The sequence below is a fragment of the Aulonocara stuartgranti genome (assembly GCF_965226115.1).
Source record: "Aulonocara stuartgranti genome assembly, chromosome: 11".
Taxonomy (NCBI): domain Eukaryota; kingdom Metazoa; phylum Chordata; class Actinopteri; order Cichliformes; family Cichlidae; genus Aulonocara; species Aulonocara stuartgranti.
Window position 1 is genome coordinate 15,697,785 of NC_138947.1, and position 19,631 is coordinate 15,717,415.

The window sequence follows — 19,631 nt, forward strand, 5'->3', positions numbered from 1 at the left end:
GCTGAGGCAGAAGGGAACCAGTGATGGAGTCAATTTTTTATTTTATCAATCGACCACTTTCAACATCTGTTTTCATTTTCTGTTACCTACAACATAACTTGGAGAAAACTAAATAAATCTGGCATTTTTTGTACACCACAGCTCCGTGCACATTTGGTGAAGTGAATGTTCAGCTGATTGCCTAAACCACTTCATCGAGACATCAGAGGTGATTTTGTGTTCGATGGTGCAAATTGTATTGGGGTGCAAAAGCTAATGTAATACTGGGTTGTGTGGCAGGGGACTGGTCATCATCCCGCTGAAGACTTAATTCCACTGTCCGCAGGTGTTCTTCTCACCTCCTTGATTGGATGGAGACTCAAGTCATCTCATGGTAGCTCAGGCCTAAATCAGTCTCCTATCGAAACGTGTCATCTAAAGCTGATAGACACTATAGCCTTCAGTCGGCCCGCTGGGGATGCTGTTATTGTACGTATACCCTGCAGCACATCGTACATTCCTCTGATGGGGGAAATGCTGTGGCTTTTATTGAGGGGGAAAAAATTAGATTAGGTGATTCTTCTCCGAAGCCATCTTCCTTGGTTTACCTCTCCGTGGTTGGTAGTCAGTCGCAGCAGAGTCCACGCAAGCCTTTTAAAATACAACATATGAGCACTTTTTTTTTTTCTTTTTTAAGATGCCTGGATGTGAGGTTGAGGTTGGAAGTGTTGTTACAAAAAGTGATTTCCGGTACTTTCAAAAAAAATGTTTTGTATTTAAATTGCTGCAAATGAATTGTTGGCCTGTAATCTGCAAAACATATATCAAACATCTCTCTCATGAAAGATATTAAGTTATTTTGAGCCATAGACAACATTCATGTGACAGGGTAGAAGCTGCAATCAGTTATTGGAAAAGTGACTTTTATATTCCCTTTATTTACCCTGCTAAAAATCCTCATTGGCATTAAAAATGTCTTTTAAAAAGAGGAATCTGGTCAAGACAGCAGCAAAAATTGCAATAAAAATAACTTAACAACTCTACAGAGATGTTTTAGGTGGGCAAAAAAGACTGGATTGGTTACAGTGTGTATACAGTAACACGAAACCCTATAGGTACTTGCAAAATAGGTCATTTCTTGTATTGAGGGATTATTTTATATATAATCCCTCAATACATCACGTTAACTGCAGTCTTTTACCAATATAAGCAAAGAGATTGCACATTAAAAAAAACACAAAAAAACACCGGAAATATTTTTTGCCACAACACTGAATTGGTAAATGAAATACGACATAAAACCTCATTTCAGTCACCCTGTTTGAGACCTCATGCTGAGCAGAAGGCAGTGATCTCCGTCTGTCTGTGTGTGTCGCTTTCTTCTGCTACCTGCAGGTGGCAGCATAAAGATGCATGACCAATTTGCGAAGGCCTCATATTCAAAACAGCAGAGCTGGTGAAAATCAGCTCAGCGGCATCATGTCAGAACCGCACGCGTCAAGAAGTTACAGAAGTTGGAGTGGAATCTCCTTCAGCGTTGATTCAATCTGATGTTTAACTGCGGGAACTTTGCTGCTTCTTTTATGCGCGTTTTAACCGGATTATTATGCAGGGCGTCTCAGATCTAGGGTCACGCCGGGCCTTTTAAACGTCTCTCAGCCGCAAAACAAACCTGCTGCCGTAAAATTAAAGTGGCAAAACAGCAGTCACAGCGTGACGTTTGTTTGTTTGTAATTACGCCTCCGAAATGCTGCTGATTGCTCATTTACCTCTGATGGGGGGCGTGACCCCCCTGCCTGCACTATTAGACGACCGTCTCGCCTCGCCTCGCTCACCGCTTCCTCGCCCTCTCTCACGCACGCGCTTCTTTCTCCTCAGCAGCACCACAGCCACCGGGTCGCCATGGAAACCGCTGAGAGACATACGTCGAGGGTGAGGGATGGAGAGAGAAAAAGGGACAACGAGGGACAGAGAGAGAGAGAGAGAGAGGGGGGAGACATGAAAAGGTTAGTGTGTTACCATATGACAACACCCCACCCTCTCCTCACCTCTAACCCCCCCAAACCCACACCCACAGCCCCTCACTTTAATGCTGAGCCCCTAACCCAGAACAACTGCCCCTCCACACAAACACACAGTGGCCCCCCTTACACGTACCTCTGCCTCCCCCGTATCCTCCTCTCCCCCATCATTTTGCTCTCCATCCCTCTCTTGTCCAGACAGGCTGCTCGCATGGCGGGGATGGAGACGTTCACCGATGGAAGCACTGGTAAATTTTCACACCCACAAAAACAAAAAGAAAAAAGAAAATTATTCTAAGGGGCGGAAGTGCAGGGACTTAACTATTTTCCTCCATGTGTCTTTTCACCCTTTACTGTCTTCAGCTGTGCTGTACACTTCCTCCTTCTCACCTTCTCACATCACAATCTTTCTTTTCTGTGTGAATTCAAGAGGGTTTTTTCTGTCCACTTGCGGGGGAGCCCGACTTTTCCTCATGGCAGGGTCCTGGGGAAAGGCAGTGCAGGGAAGAGAGAGGGGTAGAGAAATATCGGTCCTAATGATTTTTTGTGCGGGGCTGGGCTTTTTCTTTCTTTTTTTATTGATTAGAACGAAATTAATTCACAGGAGCAGCCCTCGTGTTCCGACTCTCTCTCTCTCCCTCGCTCCCTCTCTCTCTCCCTCCCTTGCTCCTTTGCTCCGTGGACGAATAGCGTTGTGTCTTCTTGCCTGCTCTGCATGTTGTATGATCGCGGGAATATTTGATTCAGAATGTGCTCGGTGTTATGCATAGCCCATACGGAAACCACGCTGCAGCTGCATACCTGCAGTGCTTTCACGGTGTGCGAATATTACGCACGTTGTTAATCTCATAAACACAGAAAGATGGGGGTGTGTGTGGTTTGTTTCCATTGTTGCTGATCGCATTTTTATTTTTTTTATTTTTTTACATGTAGCTCTCACATTTGAATTCATGCACGTCACGCCGCCGTCTGGGTCTGGGCTTGAAGGAGAATTAGTGCTGAAATCGAGACATCTCCAGTAATTTTCTCTACTCAGTCTCCATTGTTCCGCTGATTCGTCTTCGCTGTGTATTCTCTTTGTTGTTTGGCTCATAATTGTGACAAAAAAAAGAAAGGCCACGGCTCGTTTGTGCGCTCTTTCCGCACACGCGGGTGTGAGCGCGACTGCAGGCCAGCTGCGGTTAATGGGCAACCTGTGTCTTAATTCGTGCATAATGTAAGGCAGCAGTTTACAGGCAGATTCTCTCCCGCTGTGGGTTTTTTAATCAGTGTGGTCGATATTTGCTCGTCGGTATCCCAATGTCCGCACATAGCAAAGAAACACCTCTGGGTGGCGAGGGTCTGATTCGCCGCCGAAGGGAAATCGATGGACAGACTGAGTTAATTATGAGAAAATCAATTAAAAGGAGGGGATCTGTGGGCTTTATAAGGCCGAGCAGGAGGCTCGAGTCGGCAGAGGAGGGGAGCAGCCGGTGCTTACCTCTGTGCATGGTCGCTGCGCGATGCCCCCGCCGATCATTTGGCAAACCGCTGTGCTGCAGCCTTGACTTACACCGTGTGGAAACGCCTCTGCGTGGTATCACATAGAGCACACCACCGGCATGACTCTTGGCGATCCCCCCAAAATCATCAGATACCCCCGATTCTTTGGCCAGCTGTTGATTTTGTTTACGCACAGTCCTGCTCTGATCCACACCCCAGCGTCTGCTGCGGGTTCGTTCAGCTATGTTTTCCACACACACACCTCTTTCCTTTTTGACCTTTGCTCTTCTTAAAATATTAACGTGATCAGATCCTGTTTAGGGCCTGCATGTCGCATCTTGACTAAAGGTTTCTTCTGAAAACTTTGTCCCAAGCCTCGATCAATTCCATTGATGCCTCTTTATTTATTTTAGGGGATAGAAATGAGCTGCGTAATTACTGCTGCAGACTCAGCACCAGCGCTTTAGGACAGGGCCGAGTTCAAGTTCTTTGGAGTCATTTGCAACTTGTGACACTCGTGTGTGTGTGTGTGTGTGTGTGTGTGTGTGTGTGTGTGTGTGTGTGTGTGTGTGTGTGTAGTGTTTGAAGTGTTTGAAGTGTTTGTGTCTGAAGTCGTAATATTAAAAAAGGCCCAGCATGTATGAAGAAGTGTTAACCACAGCGCACAGATGACTTTAAACCCCATGAGACTAAGACACACGTTATGGTCAACCGACAGTTCTCCTCACAGACCGCTGCACTGAAAGAGAAAACAAAGAAACGGGGCGACTTTCTTTTCGTATTTACCAATCACGTGTTTCACTCTATTATTTCACCCAGTTTGCATTTTCTGATTCTCATATTTAGAAACGTGTGTCTCATTAAAACTCTCCGACTTATTGCATATTCACAGCCGTGGCATCGAGGAACAAGTTGGGCTGTTTTTTTTTCAAGACAAGAGAACTTAATTCACACCTGAACTTAATATAGGTTTATTATTATTATTGTTATTATTTATTTGCATTGCCTTCTCTGTTTTTTGGTTATCATATAAAATTTATGCAGACGCCTTATTTTCATAATTATTCGTCCAGATTTATTTAAATATTTTATTTGATATTCTCTTATGCGCCTCATAATAATAAATTATTTAATATTCAGTGAATTATACTTTGAATTGGAGCCTCCTCATTATCGTTTCTCATAATAGAATAGAATAGCCCTTAAAAATCAAACACGTAGTGTTCATCTATCAGAATGTGTGATTTTCCTTATTACAATTATCTGCATTTTTCATTCAAAGTGAATATCTTAAATTTATTATTTGGGGAAGCTATGGTTGAATTAAAAACCCAAACTTTTAAAAAGTATCAATTTTAATTTGATGAAAACTTTGCATAAAGTTTTAGGCTAAATAGATAAACTGCCTCCGAACCGTTTCAGCAGCACTGACAATATTTGTTCAGTTGAATATTTCAGATTTCATCTCGCTTTTTCCTCCTGGATGAGTTAATTTTCACATTTTATTTTGATATTTCTTTCTGGGAATATTTAGATATTATTGTGCTTTTTTGCATAAACTGTGAATATTTAAATATTCGAGTTTATTTCACCGTCATTTTCACAGTTGTTGCTTCAGCTTGTTAAAGTCGTATGCACGATATTCAAATTAGAATCCACAGCTGATTTTAAACCAGTAGAGAGGGAGTCACTGAGAGGCTGATGTGACGCCTGCAGTTTAGAGGCAGCCATTTATTTATTTCGACTTTAATTTCAAAGTTAACTTTAAAAAAAATTGCTGCAAAGTTCAGTAAAATTTAGAAACCGTAGCTGTCTTATTCAAACACGAGGCCTCGTATTTAATATACATTTGAATGTGTTATCAATTTATGTGCTGATTTCGATGTGTCGCACTTCAAAAACTGGTAATTACGGAAGTGTTATCAGTAAGATCAGCCCAGCGCAGGGCACACAGTCGACACTCGAATTATGGGAATATAGTTCTGACGAGATTTGTAATTTAGGATGAGACCTGAGCAGCCAAATGGTTTTATTTCTTTTTTATTACATAGGTAAGAGGCAAAAAAGAAATGTTTAAATGTAGGTGCTTCTTTAAAAAAAAAAGGAAACGCTTTTGTTTTAGCATTTTTCTGAAGTTTTTATAAAAACCAGGAATCACATATAAGGAATCTTACACACACATGGAAATTTAAAAATAAAACCTGCGCTCTCTTTTAAATATATAGATTTTTGTTCATTTAGCATTTGTAAAGGAGCGTGTTCCTGGGAGATTTTATTTATACTTTATATATTATTTAATGGGACTGAGCTGGCACCCTGACACCCTGTCCTGCACCTTATCAACTTCAAACAGACCACAAAACCGATACGTTCAATTTTATGGTTTATGTTAACGTGCATGCAGCCTGCTTCAAAGCTCATTTCATAAACGGTTTATTGGCTCAGGTTTGATGGTAAACAGCGCGATCGTGCCGGTGGGCTTTGATGTACATTTTTCTGTACGTTTTTTTTTTTTTTTTTGGTCACTGGGCCACTTCAGTCGCTATCAGGCACCAGAGGCGATACAAAATAATCCGTTTTCTGCGCACGACTCTCCTCCCAAATGGTGCGGCGGCTCTCCGTGGCCCTGCTCACAATGCGCTAATGACCTCTGGGTCAAAGGTCGTTTGGCCAGTTCCTCAATTAAGGCGTTAAGATTGCAGTTGCACGATGCATCGCTGTTGTGAAGCGAAGGGACCAGAGGCCGGTATACAGAATATTAGGATTTCTAGTAGGTAAATTTCGCACCTCTGAATGTTCACCAAAGTGCAAAACACGTGTTTTAATAGTTTCTGTTAGAATTCAGTTTGTTTTTTCCTCACATCGTTTTGGGAACAAAACTGCATTTTAAATATTTAATATTTCTTTGTTTTTAGGATGTGGTTGATACTTGGTGTGCCTACAGCACAGCTTAGTTTTACTTGAATGTAATTGAATGGATACTTTTACACTTTGGTACAGAAAACATGAAGACCTGTGAGAAGCTATAGAACACATTGTCACTGTGGTGCATTATAGTTCCTATAGAGGAAAATCAAAAACTGTACGGCTGATTTTTGCTCTATGTGTGTGTGTGTGTGTGTTGGGGGGGGGGATTGAGAGTGTTTACTCCCACTCCCTCCTCAACATAGTCATGTATCAGTTGTGGTTGTTGAATGTAATCAGTGGGCACTTCCCGATCATCGCTGCATCGATTAGCTGATAAATGTTGGTGGGATTAATCATCCGAGATAGATCACTTTGTCGATGTCATTGTCTTTCTTACCCTGCCGTGCCACGCAGACCTAGGCTTCGCCAGCACAGACAGGACTTCAATAAGTGACAACAGAAAAGTGATAAATTGATCAAAAATGGCCGCAATGAAACAAGCCTCTTGTGAGGCCGCACATGTCCATTACATGAGTGTGTCTGCGGGGTTTGTGGTTGGAATACATCAAGGGCTCAGGGTTAAAGTTCAGCTTCATCCCAGACTGATGACCCTGCAGACTGACTGACCTTTTTTGGGGGAGGAGGCTGCACATACTGGACCAGCTAGAGAGAGAGGGGATGGGGGGGAAAGGGGTAGAGATGGGGAAAAAATGAGGTGAAATTTAGGACAGAAGGGAGGAAAAGCGAGAGCGAAGGTGAATCTAAAGAGGATGTCGGCGGGAGGGAGAAGCAGAGGTGCATGGTTACCGCAGTGGACCATGAATATATCCTTGTGGTTTTGGTCGATCTGTTCAGTTGCGGTCTCCCCTGGTTTTTGTGTTTGGCTCTGCTTTTGAAGCAGTGAATTAACACCTGACCCCGGCTTCTGACCCTACCCCCTTCCTCCAGCTACCCCCTCCAGATTAGCAAATATGTGCTATCTGGTTTGGACACACACACTCACACGCACGTATTTATACAGCAACACAAAAACACAATCACACATGTACACACGTACGTACTTAATGTATAGAGAGTTTTTAAAAAAGGACAATGCAGCAAGTGTACAATGTCACACAACCTTTGCACATCCCATCGTCTGTCCACAGCTAATTCCCCCGAGAGGAGCCTCAGTGTGTCACTGCTTGTCACCATAACGGTCAGTCCGTAATGGCTGTCTCTCCCCACACAATGACCAGGGAGGCAGACTCCCCCACTGAGACACACACACACACTGACCCTCATTCATTTTTACCTGCACAGCAGAGCCTCCCCACACACACACACACACTACAGGACGTGCTCCCACCCTGGCATCCTACCACACCCGTCAATGATCAGCGGCTTTTGTTCATACAGTTTGACAAAGGATTTGAGTTCGTCTATCAGAAAAAAAATATCTTTCGAGTTTAATCTGAAAAATATTCACTGACAAAACAAAAATCGAATCTTTGTGATTTTCAGTGGATCCACACATTCATGTATAGTGTAAGCAGCATGTGCTGAATGTGTTTTTTTGTATGAAACCTTCTAAAGAGGTCTGTGACAGGACAAAAGGAAAAGCAAGAGAGCAACACGGGTGTGCAAAGTCACTTCACTTTAAATTAAACAGCAAAGTCATTACCACAGCGCAATCGTTTTATCTTAGAATCTGCTCTGTTGCATCAGCCCCTGGCATATATTTCTCTATTTTAATGTAGAGCTTTTTTTCTGTATTTTGCTTATTTCAGGGTTAAATTCAGATTTTTTTTAAAAATTAAAATAATCTAATCCAGTCTAAAATCTTATAGATATGATTAAAAAAATGATGAGGCTCTAATATGATGCTTTGGTTCGGTTTGTTATTTGTTGTTTGTTGTTTGTTTTTAAAAGAGAGGGGAACTGAAATGAAGCGATACTAAAATCCATTTTTTTCAAAGCAGCACACATTTCATAGTTTTTCTTGATAGATTACTGAAAATATTTAAATGTATAATTTTATAATTTGGGGGATCTGACAGGAGAGAAATGAGGAGAAAGAGAAGGAAAATAAATTGAACTTGGTGTGCTGCAGTTATTAGTCAGCACCTCGTGTCCTCTTGCCTCCCTAATTAGAGATATTGTCATTACCAGAACTGTTTTTTTTAAATCATCTAATCAATAAATCCAGAGTGTTTCAGCATTAAAGTATTGGCATAATTTAGGAGAGACCTAACACTGTAAATTAGTTTATGCTTTTTTCTTTCTTTCTTTCTTTCTTTCTTTCTTTTCTTTTCTTTTTTTTTTTACCAATATTAAAAGATTTCTGTGGCTTCTGTGCCTTGATAGTTTCATTCAGACTCTCTTCTCTCAGCAAGAATCAAACTTCTAATTCTTGGCAGTGTTACTGGGTCATGTTACCCATTGGGCATCTCTTTCCCCTCTCACCCCCATCTCCTCCACCCTATTGTGCTGAATGATGATGGCCGCTCTGGCCGGTAGGTGAGAGAGGAGGTTGGGAGTGGGGGTCTCGGCTCGGCTGGTCAGCAGGATTTGTAGTGCCCCCCCTCTGCCTGTGAGTGTCAGCAGAGAGCAGGCGGCGTGTCTGGCTCGATTAGGTTTCCTACCTATCTTCCCACTGTGTCAGACAGAGGAGGAAGGCAGCAGAGAGGGGGAGAGCAGCGGGAAGTTGCCCAGAGGAAAGGCAGGACAACAGAGGAAGCAGGAAAAATACATCTTTTTATCCCTGCTCTCTCCGTCAAAAGCCCTGTACAGTTTCCTCTTTCTGCGTGCCTCTCATTCTCCTGGTTTCAGCTCCTCCCTCCTTCCCTGTCTTTCTCACTTTGTCCTGCTCTCACCCAAACCCCTAATCCCCCTCCTTTTACCCCACACTCATTCCTTAATCTTAAAGCTCTTCTTCTCTACCAGCCCTTTATCAATTGTTCTCCCTGTACCTCTCTGTTACTCACCTCCTCCCTCTTCTTTCTGTCTATCACATCTGAACATGCCACCTCTCAGCATAACCCTTTTACACACTCCAGATGACTGCAGCACACCTTATTTTTTTTCTCCATCTTTTTTCCAGCATTTTTTTGCTTTGTTTTTGTTGCTCCGTTTGTTGTCTTTGCCATCATCTACGCATCCTCTTTTGCGCCACATCACCACCTCTTCGTCGTTCCTGGCCTCGTCTTTGAATGAGTTGCTGCTCCATCCACTGGTCTGCCTGACTCAGATGTTTCCATCACAGTTAATGTCAGAATAAATTAATTAGGGCTCATTTCTAAACTGTTTTTTCTTTGTTGGGAGAACTACAATGTGGTTGTCAGAAAGCATTTACCAAATTTTTTTTTTCAACCCCAAGAAAGCTCACACCAATTTTAGTCACCCTGTCATTTTGTTGGATGTGATCAATTTTCTGTGATTTGGTCATTTTCAGCTCATCTCTGTTGTGTGAGGGTTCGGCTGTGTTGCCATGTATAGCTCGACATTTCCAGCCTTTCTCTCAGGGCCAAATGACGAATATGAAGTTTTCACTTGTGCATGTTGGAGAATTATCATGGACAGATGTTTCCATTAACAATTACATAATGAAATGACAACATAATGAGTGTTTCTTTCTTCAGCTGAGAAGCTACTTTCAGTTTCACAGTTAAAGTCTTTTTTTTCTTGTAGTGAGAGCGGGCTGTAATTTCAAACCCGGGTTTAACCACACAATGTTTCACAAACAGTCTTTCCGTGCCACCTCAGCACTGCTCATATTATTCAGATAACAAGAAAGCTTCTGTCATGTTCTACAAAACAGGATGTGTTTTCTTAATCTGTCAATGGCTCCGGCCCCTGAAAGACTTCATTTTGGCTGAGCAATGAAAGGCTCACAAACATCAATATGGCTGAGCAGGATAAGAAGAAAGAGCCATATTCCTGGTGTGTATCACTTTCCACCCCCCCCCCCCCCAAATATCCTCACCCTATTTGTATGGTGCAGATATTGGGTCTCAAGCGAGAAATCAGGATTGCGTTCTCGCAGAATGGCAGCATCCGTCTGTTGAGCTGGAATAGGAATGTTATACGGAACCAATGCATCCGGACTGGCCTGGACATCTTGACAATACAACTTCACACTTTTTTTCTTCTCTCCCTCTCCGTCTCTCTATGTCTCTCTCTCTCTCTCTCTCTCTCTCAATAAGTTACTCGCCCTCCATCTCCATCACAACCACCCCGGCGTGGAGGAAGAGGTTTGGATTAGGCCTAAACACACAATCATGTCGGCTAAGCCATGACTGCCTGCTGATCACTATGGGTCCACCATGGAAATAAAGTCTGTGAAGAGAAGAAAGAGGGAAAGAGAGAAAAAAAAACAACAACAACAAGAAGGAAATCCAGTCCACTTCATACGCCTCTCACTTCCATTCTCTTTGTGCGTTTAACGTGTGAAAACGGATTGCTGAAAGGATGTCAAGAAGCAAGAAGAAATAGATAGGAGGAGAAAGACAGTTATCCTTGCTTTCCCCGCGCCGGTCACACTACAATGTGCATGGTTGATAACTAATTCAAAAAAACATGCATGAGCTGGATTTATCTTTTCAAATCACTGGTACGTCTGAATGCGATTTAAAGGCTGTTTTTATGCAGCTGCCTGTGGCTGATCAATGCTGTTCCTCTTGTCATGCTGTGGGTCCATCACATTGGTATACAGCCTTTCAACACTGGGCGAAGGGACCATTTTGCATTGTCTATGGAGAACATTTGGTTTTCAGAGTATGATGTATATGGATGGGGCTTGGGACTGTATTGTAACTGTCAGTGCAGAGAAGAGAACAGCCTCGGCACTGCAGACAGCGATTTCACCGATGTGCAGTCGTTGCTTTTGCCTCCTGCCTTTCATTCTCTCTTGCCCCCCCCCCCCCCCCCCCTCCCGCCTTCCCAGTCCTTGCTCATCCTATTTTCAGCCTTTCATTTTTTACACAAGGGGAAAATGAGGAAGAACAAAACCAACATATGAAAACTAAAACATGACAGAGAGGGGAGGGGATGGTGAGGGAGGGGAGGAGTAACAGAGGAAGGAGAGGCAATCTCAGAAAACAAGAGGGCTTTCAAAAGTAAGGGATGAAAGCTAGTCAGGCTGTTATTTTTGAAAAATGATCCTTGTGTAGTGCTCCTCTTAAGAGCCAGGTACATATTATTTTATCTTCCTGAGGAGACTCAGCGAGGTGTTTCAACACACACGCACACACACACAAATAAAAAAAAAACCTCAGTGATGCTTTCTTTAAAGTTGCACAATTTATTGTCTTTAATGGGATGCCCGACAGGTGTGTTTTAAATTGCTTATCGGCTTTGGCGTGAAATGTTTCTCTAATCACCTATCAAATTCTCAATTTTCAGATGCGCTTGCATTTTGACAACCAATTATTTAAAAAAATGTTTTTTTATACGTCAAATGTATGCACCAGTCCAAACTGGCAGAGTGCCCCCACATTACAGGCAAAAAATGCACACTTCCCCTCGCTAACACGCACTGCTCCTCTGTCCTTAATAGAGGCCGGTGCTGGCTGACACCTGAATTAGAGTGAAGCTGGCATCCGCACAGAGTCTTCTCGAGCTCCCACTTTGACCCTCAAAGCCAGGGATCCCACAGAGACGCGTGATTTGATGCGAGGGGATGTTGGACTAGTGGACTGAGAGCCCTGAAAACATTTAAATGTCTCTTGGTTGCGGCTGGATCTGAGGATGTTGGTGCTCAGCGATAGTTAGCGCCTCTGCTTGCTGCTGCTGCTGCTGAGCCTCTGGGGCAGGCGTATGTTGAAAAACGCAAAGAAAAGCCATGAAGTTTTATGAATATTGATGTTTTAATTTGTGTTTTATATCATATAAAACATTTTCGCCTCTGTAGAAACTTTCAAAAGCTCTTTGGGTGTGAGCATCATGAGGCATATCCTTCATCATTACAGCAGCACAGATGTTTCTGCTGGAATATGTGGTGGTATGTGTGTGTGTACGCGTTCAACATGTGTCTCCTGTATCAATAGGTTAATAGCTGAGATGTCAGTTTCAGTGACTCGCTGATTAGTTGTGTGTGTTCACTAATCCACACTGGGGCGGGGAACTGTTGGCTTTCCCATTGATTTTAGCGTGGTGAGTAGGCAGAAGATAGAGAGAGGGGAGATCTATTGATTGACCCCAAATTAGCCCCCCTACCACAAACCGCCAAGCTGTTCTGCTGTTTCCCGCACTCAGCAGCAGCTCCCTCATTGGGCGCCCGCGCTGACAAACATTCAGTGCGATTGGACGCTTCGACCGGGAGCGCAATGTCCTCTCTTTTGATGTCACTTGATTTGGAAGTGTTGGCTGTTCGTGACTCCAGCTGTTGCTTGATTGGCTGTCTTGGTGAGGATGAGTGCTGCGCTGTTCTGTGTCTGATCACAGGGAGCGGCTCGGTTTTGGAGCCTTTGATGAAGCAAATAGTACCACTTCCAGAGGGAGGGTATTACTTTTTGTGTTTCTGATCACAAACTGTGACCTTATTTGTAAACCTCAGCTCTCTTTTCTATGGAATATTTAAACAAAAAAAGAGTGGATTAAAAGAAAAAAAAATCCAATTCTGCCCCGCCATCCACATCCGTCAACTTTCCCTTTTCTCCTCTGTTGTCCTTCATGACTCCCAACTGGTTCTTTATCACCATTTGTGTCGCTCACTCCCCGTCTTTCTCCGCCTCTCCCTCCAATCCCTCTTTCCTTGAGTCTAAGCTTTGAGCGCTCTCTCCTGAGCCTTTCCTTCCCATATATCACTTCATCTCATCCCTCTGTGTCTCCCTGATATTCCTCTTTAGGCCTCTGTCACTCTCTCCCTTGCTCCCCCCCTGTGTCTATGTAAGCAAGAGGAGGTTGTTAAACATTTTTCTTCCCTCTTAATTGTTTTGACTGGGCCGATTGGCATCCCGATTAGGCCCATTGATTTCCTGGCGCTAAGTGCATTGATTTTTAAATTTCTTATTGATCCCCGCTCTAAATCTCCTGCACGCTTACTCACACAGTCTCACCGTTCGCAGGGGCAGAGATGGAGGAAAGGATTGAGACAAGAAGGAAGGTAGAGGAGAGAGGGAAGAGAGAAAGGGGGAGAGACTGGTGTTAGGTAAATACACTGACCGGTGACAGTGTAGTGAATTAACAGAGTGAGAGACAAAGAGCAGGAGGTGAGGAGGCGAAACCAGAGTTATGAGCTTTAAGGGGAAGTCGAGTTAAATAAAACACACACGTACACACACAATACGGGTGTATACATGCAGTGTAGAAACAAAAGGCGCAAGAAAACACGGATAGCTCTGCAATCAAACTATTTTTAAAGCATTAAAGCATTTCTACACAGCGTAATGGGGATTTTAAATCAATTTATCTTTAGCACCTCCTGCCAAAAATCTATGAAATGTAAAGGGAATCAATAATTCTGTAATTATAACAAGCGTCAGGAACGACTGGCAGTAACGACTGCCAGCCTGGTAGCCGCCTGGATGGAACATGTTCATCTGTGAAGAATGAGTCACTTTATGGGTGAACAAAGGTTTATGAGGGATAGACAGATATTGGAAATGTCAGAGATGGAATGGAGTGTTTTGTCTTTGCCTTGCTATTTCACACGGTCTGCAGAGCCTACTGGAGATGTGTGTGTGTTATTTCTGGCTTATGACTGTGTTAGGTTTTAGAGGCCCGCTGGACTCCGAATCTTACATGCCCACTGGTGTTTCTCTGAAGGTGGTGGACCTAATTGGCTGTATCCGAGTCTCTGTGTGCGTGCGTGTGTCTGCGCTCACACGCACGCTTGAATGTGTGTGCGTGTGCGAGGGCTCGATGTGAAGTAAACGATGAATTCTTCCGGCGCATGCTCGATAACATGTATGTGTTTGTATATTTGTGTGTGTCTGCGCGCGCGTGTGTGTGTTTGACCTTTTCTTGGCTTAAGTGTTGAAGCTCAAATTCAGACATTTAGTTGATAGCATTTTCTTTTTATAGCCTCTGTACTTGACCAAATTGTGCTAACCTTTTCTAAAGTCATTTGCTGCTTTTCTGTCTCAGCGTGCAGTTGAGTGCCTTGCACAGCACACAATATATGGACCATATGTAGCATTACTGCGTTGCAATTACAATTTACTCTGCGTTGATCCACTTAAGATAAGTGCTTTCAAAAGGCAAGCAAACTATTGTCAGCAACAGTGGGAGAAAAACTTCAATATCACGACTGTTGTCAAGATGATGTAATGCCGCTCCGCAGTGGCATTAAACGCAGGATGTTTTAAAGAGTGCGCTTTAATAGCTGCGTTGTTATGATGGTAAAGGCGGCAGTGACAGTTTTGATTAACCATTCTGTGTTTACATTTTCTGTCTGCAGTTTGCATCTGCAGAAAATGTAAAATAACAGATTTCAGGGTTGAGAGGAGTGAGTGCTGGCTAAACAATGGGAGATAAAGTGTTTAAAATGCATACCCTGGGCTGAACTGCTGTTTGCTTTGTAGTTATGGGGCCTATGTTTGCCCTGATGATAGGGATAGGGATGGCCTGACAGCACACATGGTCTCTCTCTCTCTCTCTCTCTCTCTCTCTCTCTCTCTCTCTCTCTCTCTCTCTCTCTCTCTCTCTCTCTCTCTGTCTCACACACACACACACACACACACACACACACACACACACAGAGGCTATTTTAAAAATATTCGGATACATTAATATGTGGCTTTCCTTGTTTTAGATTACGCATGTATAAACACACGCGGAGGCGCCCGTGGACAATAAGACTCAAAGCGCCTGATGGTCACCGCTACTGACTTCTCTTTTAGATGAGAAGTAGGAACCTGCAGACTCAGCACACAAAACCACATCAAACACACACAATGTGTCCCTCTCAGCACACATACACATATATGATCAGGGCAGATTCTCGCATAAGGTGTTGCACTCACACACGCACACACAAGCGCTGACGCTGTCCTTGCACACACACCTCTCACACAATCAGCCAGACGGACCGACACCACTTCGTCCAACACACACTCAAAACATAACCTTGACCCGTCGTACTCCCAGCCTGCAGTCTCATACATACTTCATCCGTTCACTGGGGGATGACACACACGCACATACACACACGACTTTTCTGCACACACTAATCACACGGGGCCTGAAAAATGCAAACTCATACCAGAGGTTTGTGGAAAAAGACAACAGCTCCAACTTTATACCTGATGGAGTTTTTGAATTGATAGGACTTTAAATATTTCTTCTTGGTAAACAGTGAAACGTGGCAGAAAGTCTCAAACTCAAAGCTACTCAGCTCATAAGGAAATAAAACTGAGGATGGGATTGTTTCATTTTTTTTCTCGGAGACTGATAAAATTATTAATCGATTATCTAAATTGGTGCCAATTAATTTTCTGCCCACTGACTAACTGATTGATCAAGCGGTCGTCGCAGCTCCGCTAATGAATTTCAGATTTATCTCTCACAAATTGGGACTCTGGCTCCTCGTGTTCATCCAAATGCGTCTATAAAATTAGAGCAGATACAGGCCTACTCAGTGATGAATTTCACTGTCAAAGACAAATTCGAAATAAATCTCTCACTGTGGACTTCGAGCGTGTGTCGCACTCTGATAATTTCCACAATATCCTCTGCAGCCCCAGGGGCAGATTTTTTTTCCTGTTATTTCTCTCTCCATCCTCTCCTGTTTGTTTCTATCCCTGTAAAATGCTGGTTGCTTTACTGAAATACTGCAGTGCTTTATCTGCCCTCTTTTTCCTCCCTTTAGTCCACTCTCCCTCCTTTTTTTTTTCTTTTTTCCTCCCTTCTCTAACCTCCCCATCCCGCAACCCAGCCCTTTAGTTGTTGTTGAAGATGGTGGGGGGTGGAGAGGGTAAGTGTAAGGGTGGGGTAATGGGTGAGGCAGATAGGGGAGGGGGTGGGAGCAGAAGCAGCCGAGACCCAATGACGTGGGTGCGACATGTAACCGTGGCGCAGGAGAGGAAATCAATACATGAAAGGATGAGGAGCACTGGGGTGGATTACCGTCTGGGGCCCTGGCTACTGGAGGGATGCAGGGAGATGGAGGGGGTGTAGATGAGGCCTGGGGGGTTGGATTGTGTGTGTGTGTGTCTGTGTGTGGAGAAGAAGGAGGGGTGGAGAGGGCGAGAGGCCAGATTGTCCAGTCCCCTCTCTCCTGTATCCCCTCCCCTGACCAAGCACTGCTTGAATCTTGACCCATCCCATCAACCCTCCCTTGGCTTCTAAACACCGCTCAGTGCCGGTAGGCTGCCAAAGATGGACCTTCAGCTCTCCACACACGCTCATACACACATGCAGGTGCAGTGGACTCTATAATGTGGAGTGAATACATTGCAGCCACTGTGTGTTAACTCTGCCGATAACCCTACACTATCTGTGTGGGGCATAATCGGCTGATATTACCAGTGTAAATTAAAGAGCCCCAGCGAGGCTGTGTGTGTGTGTGCGCGCACGCGTGTGTGTGTGTATACGTTTATGTGCCTGTGTGCATGTAAGTTTTCAGCAGGGGGCTTCCACAGCCCTGCCACAAACCCAGATAATAAATATCTATTATAAATATCATTATTATTGGGCCAATCTCCACCAATAACTGAGCCTCTGTGAAAGATGGCATGAGGGACCGAGCTGGATATTGGCAATATATCAGCATTGATTATTGAGAGTGCTGACAGAGAGAGGGAGGCAAAGTTAATAAAAACTAATAAAAAAGACAAGGAATACAGAAAGAACACGGGCTTTAGCTGGATCAGCTACTTGTTCGCTCGAGGAAAGCGAGAACGGAAGGCGGAGGGCTGGAGATTGTGGTGTACAGTCATCGTTTGTGTGAGGCTGTGTGTATTTTCTGCTTCAACATACGTGTATCTGTGTACGTGAGCGTGCGTGTGAAGTTTTACCATTCTGATTTGGGAATTTTTTTGGTGTGTGTGACTTTGACTTGTGCACACACACAGCTCACTACTTCTTCTTCTTCCACACCTGTATGTGTGTATCTTCTTGGATTGATTGAATCTTGGTTGGATGTGAACTCTACAGTTAGGATCCAAAGCCTGCACCACATCTTGCCTTCCCACACACTGGCACTTACCAAGATCCACAAACAGTACCTGCCCACCCACTCGCCAACACACGCACTGACAAAGACACCAAGAAAACAAACCTCATAAAAGCCCATGCATCATATCCATATTATCTTGACAAATCTATACATCATGTCAGAGCATGGCATTATGTGAATATTACATTTTGCCATCTGTTATTGATGTGTGTGTGCACGGAGAGGATATGAGAGGAGTGTGTTGACGCCTCGCGCTGCCCGGATGAGCCGGGACAAGGCGACAGTGAGAGAGAGAGAGAGCGTTGTCCATTCTAATAGGGCCTTGTTAGGCCGCTGACAGAGCCAGTAACGCCACTGTTGGCCTCCTATTGATTCTCAACCGACGCAGTTATTGATGAGTGAGAATTTAATTCGACCAGCTCGTTTGTCAACATGACATCACCATTTAACTACGACCGTGACATGGCCGCAAACACCCTCAGATGAGCCGGGGTCACACACGCGGAGCGGCGCGTGAGGACAAACACACACACATCCCGCCTGATCAGTACGAATCGTTTCACCGAGGAAAAGGGTTTGGAGTTTTTTTTGTGGTTAGAACTTTTCTTCTGCTTCATCATTTATAATAAAAACTAAAAAAAATCATGTTCAATATTCAAACTCTGTTTCTAGCCAGTCAAATCAATCATTCAAAATGAAGAACAGGCAATTACCAAGAGTGCAATAAACAATATGACTAATGAATGGTCCGTGTTGTGACTAATGTGTAGCCTAAGGATACTTTGGCTTTTTCTGATTGGACACATTTTTCATGCCACATCCTGACCTACAGCACATGACACAGAAAACATTTTGTGGAGAGAAATTGAACAAATTGCTTTCTATGAATAAATCTGCTTGTGACTACTGTAGGTGGGGAAAACTACATAAGCCAGAGTATCAGCTGCAAACAAACTGATTTGTGTTAAAGAAAAAACGCTGAAAGCAAAAAGAACTTCAAATAGTATATTTTTTATTTTCTTCATTTGATCTCTTATTTTGATATTTTGTCTTTTTATTGGAGATGTTGTCTAACTGAATCCAATAATATGTAATAAGTTTTGAAAAGAGTGATTCAGGAGTTGTTTTTAAATATTTCACTCATTAAATAATTGTGGGGAGTAGCTGTGATGAACGGAGAAGTGTGTTTACCTATTAACAGTGTGTTTTCTCCATTAGCAGTAGCTTATAAATTTATTTGACGACATATATCAATATTGTGGCATCATAACGAGTTCATATATGTATATGATTTTTAGCAAATGTAATAAATTCTAAAAGTACAGCGCAGACATTATGTAATGCAGAAAAACCTGCAAATCCAGTGCAGGACACTGCAAGCAGAAGTCTCATTTATTTTGTAATTTAAAGGGAAGAAAAACTTTCTGGAAGATGTGAAGCACACAAATTACAAAAGATACACATTTATACTTTTTTTGGTTATTAAAAAGAATCATTCGGCAGTTAAATCTCAATCTCTAAACTTTATTTTTAGTTCCTGCTTTCCAGTATTACATCCATTACAGTATTTGTTATTTGTCCCTGAAAAAAATAGAAGCAAAGCAAGAGAGAGCGAGAGAGACAATTTTGGAAGAGCATTTTTCAATACAGCAGGGCAAAGATACAGCCCAGAAAACAATGGAACCAGCTATATATCTCTGTATGGATTGGGAGGCTTGATAGGGAGGGAGGTGGACAATCAGGACCATGGGCCTTCAATGAAAGCGGTCCAGCAGGGGTTATTGGCTGGAGCAGCCCCTCAGGGGAGCTCGCTCTCCCTATCTGTTTCTCTCTCTTTGGGGTTGTGGGTCTCACCACATCCCTTGGGGACTGAAACTGTAGAGCCCACCTCGCTGCGGGGGCCCTATAGGCACCAAGCAAGAAACACACGGAGGGGGCGGTTTGCAGAATTCAGGTGGTCAGTCCCAGACACATGGCCAGGTAGCGAAGCCTCTGTATTCTGTGCTTATTTTACCTGTCAAACAGTTTGCACCTGTGCAGACATGATGAGGGAAAATAACTTTAATAGAGGGAAAAATCGAAATTCTGCACATGCCTGAATTTGTGTGAAAGACGGTCAGTGAGAGGACATGAGAGTTTGTTTC

At 43.4% G+C, this 19,631-nt stretch overlaps 1 protein-coding gene across 7 annotated transcripts in view; it reads left to right on the plus strand.

The window, feature by feature from the left end:
• The window catches only part of pou2f2b (POU class 2 homeobox 2b), a 73,366-nt gene that overhangs the window by 4,064 nt on the left and 49,671 nt on the right, over window positions 1–19,631 (plus strand). For 4 of the 7 annotated variants that reach the window (XM_082551785.1, XM_082551789.1, XM_082551788.1 and 1 more), the window contains exons 2-3: window positions 1,858–1,985; window positions 2,199–2,248. In XM_082551785.1, coding sequence (XP_082407911.1) covers window positions 1,858–1,985; window positions 2,199–2,248 — 178 coding nt within the window. Of the gene's footprint in view, window positions 1–1,857; window positions 1,986–2,198; window positions 2,249–19,631 lie in introns of those variants that run through there. The other 3 variants (XM_082551791.1, XM_082551796.1, XM_082551798.1) reach the window with 3 other exon arrangements.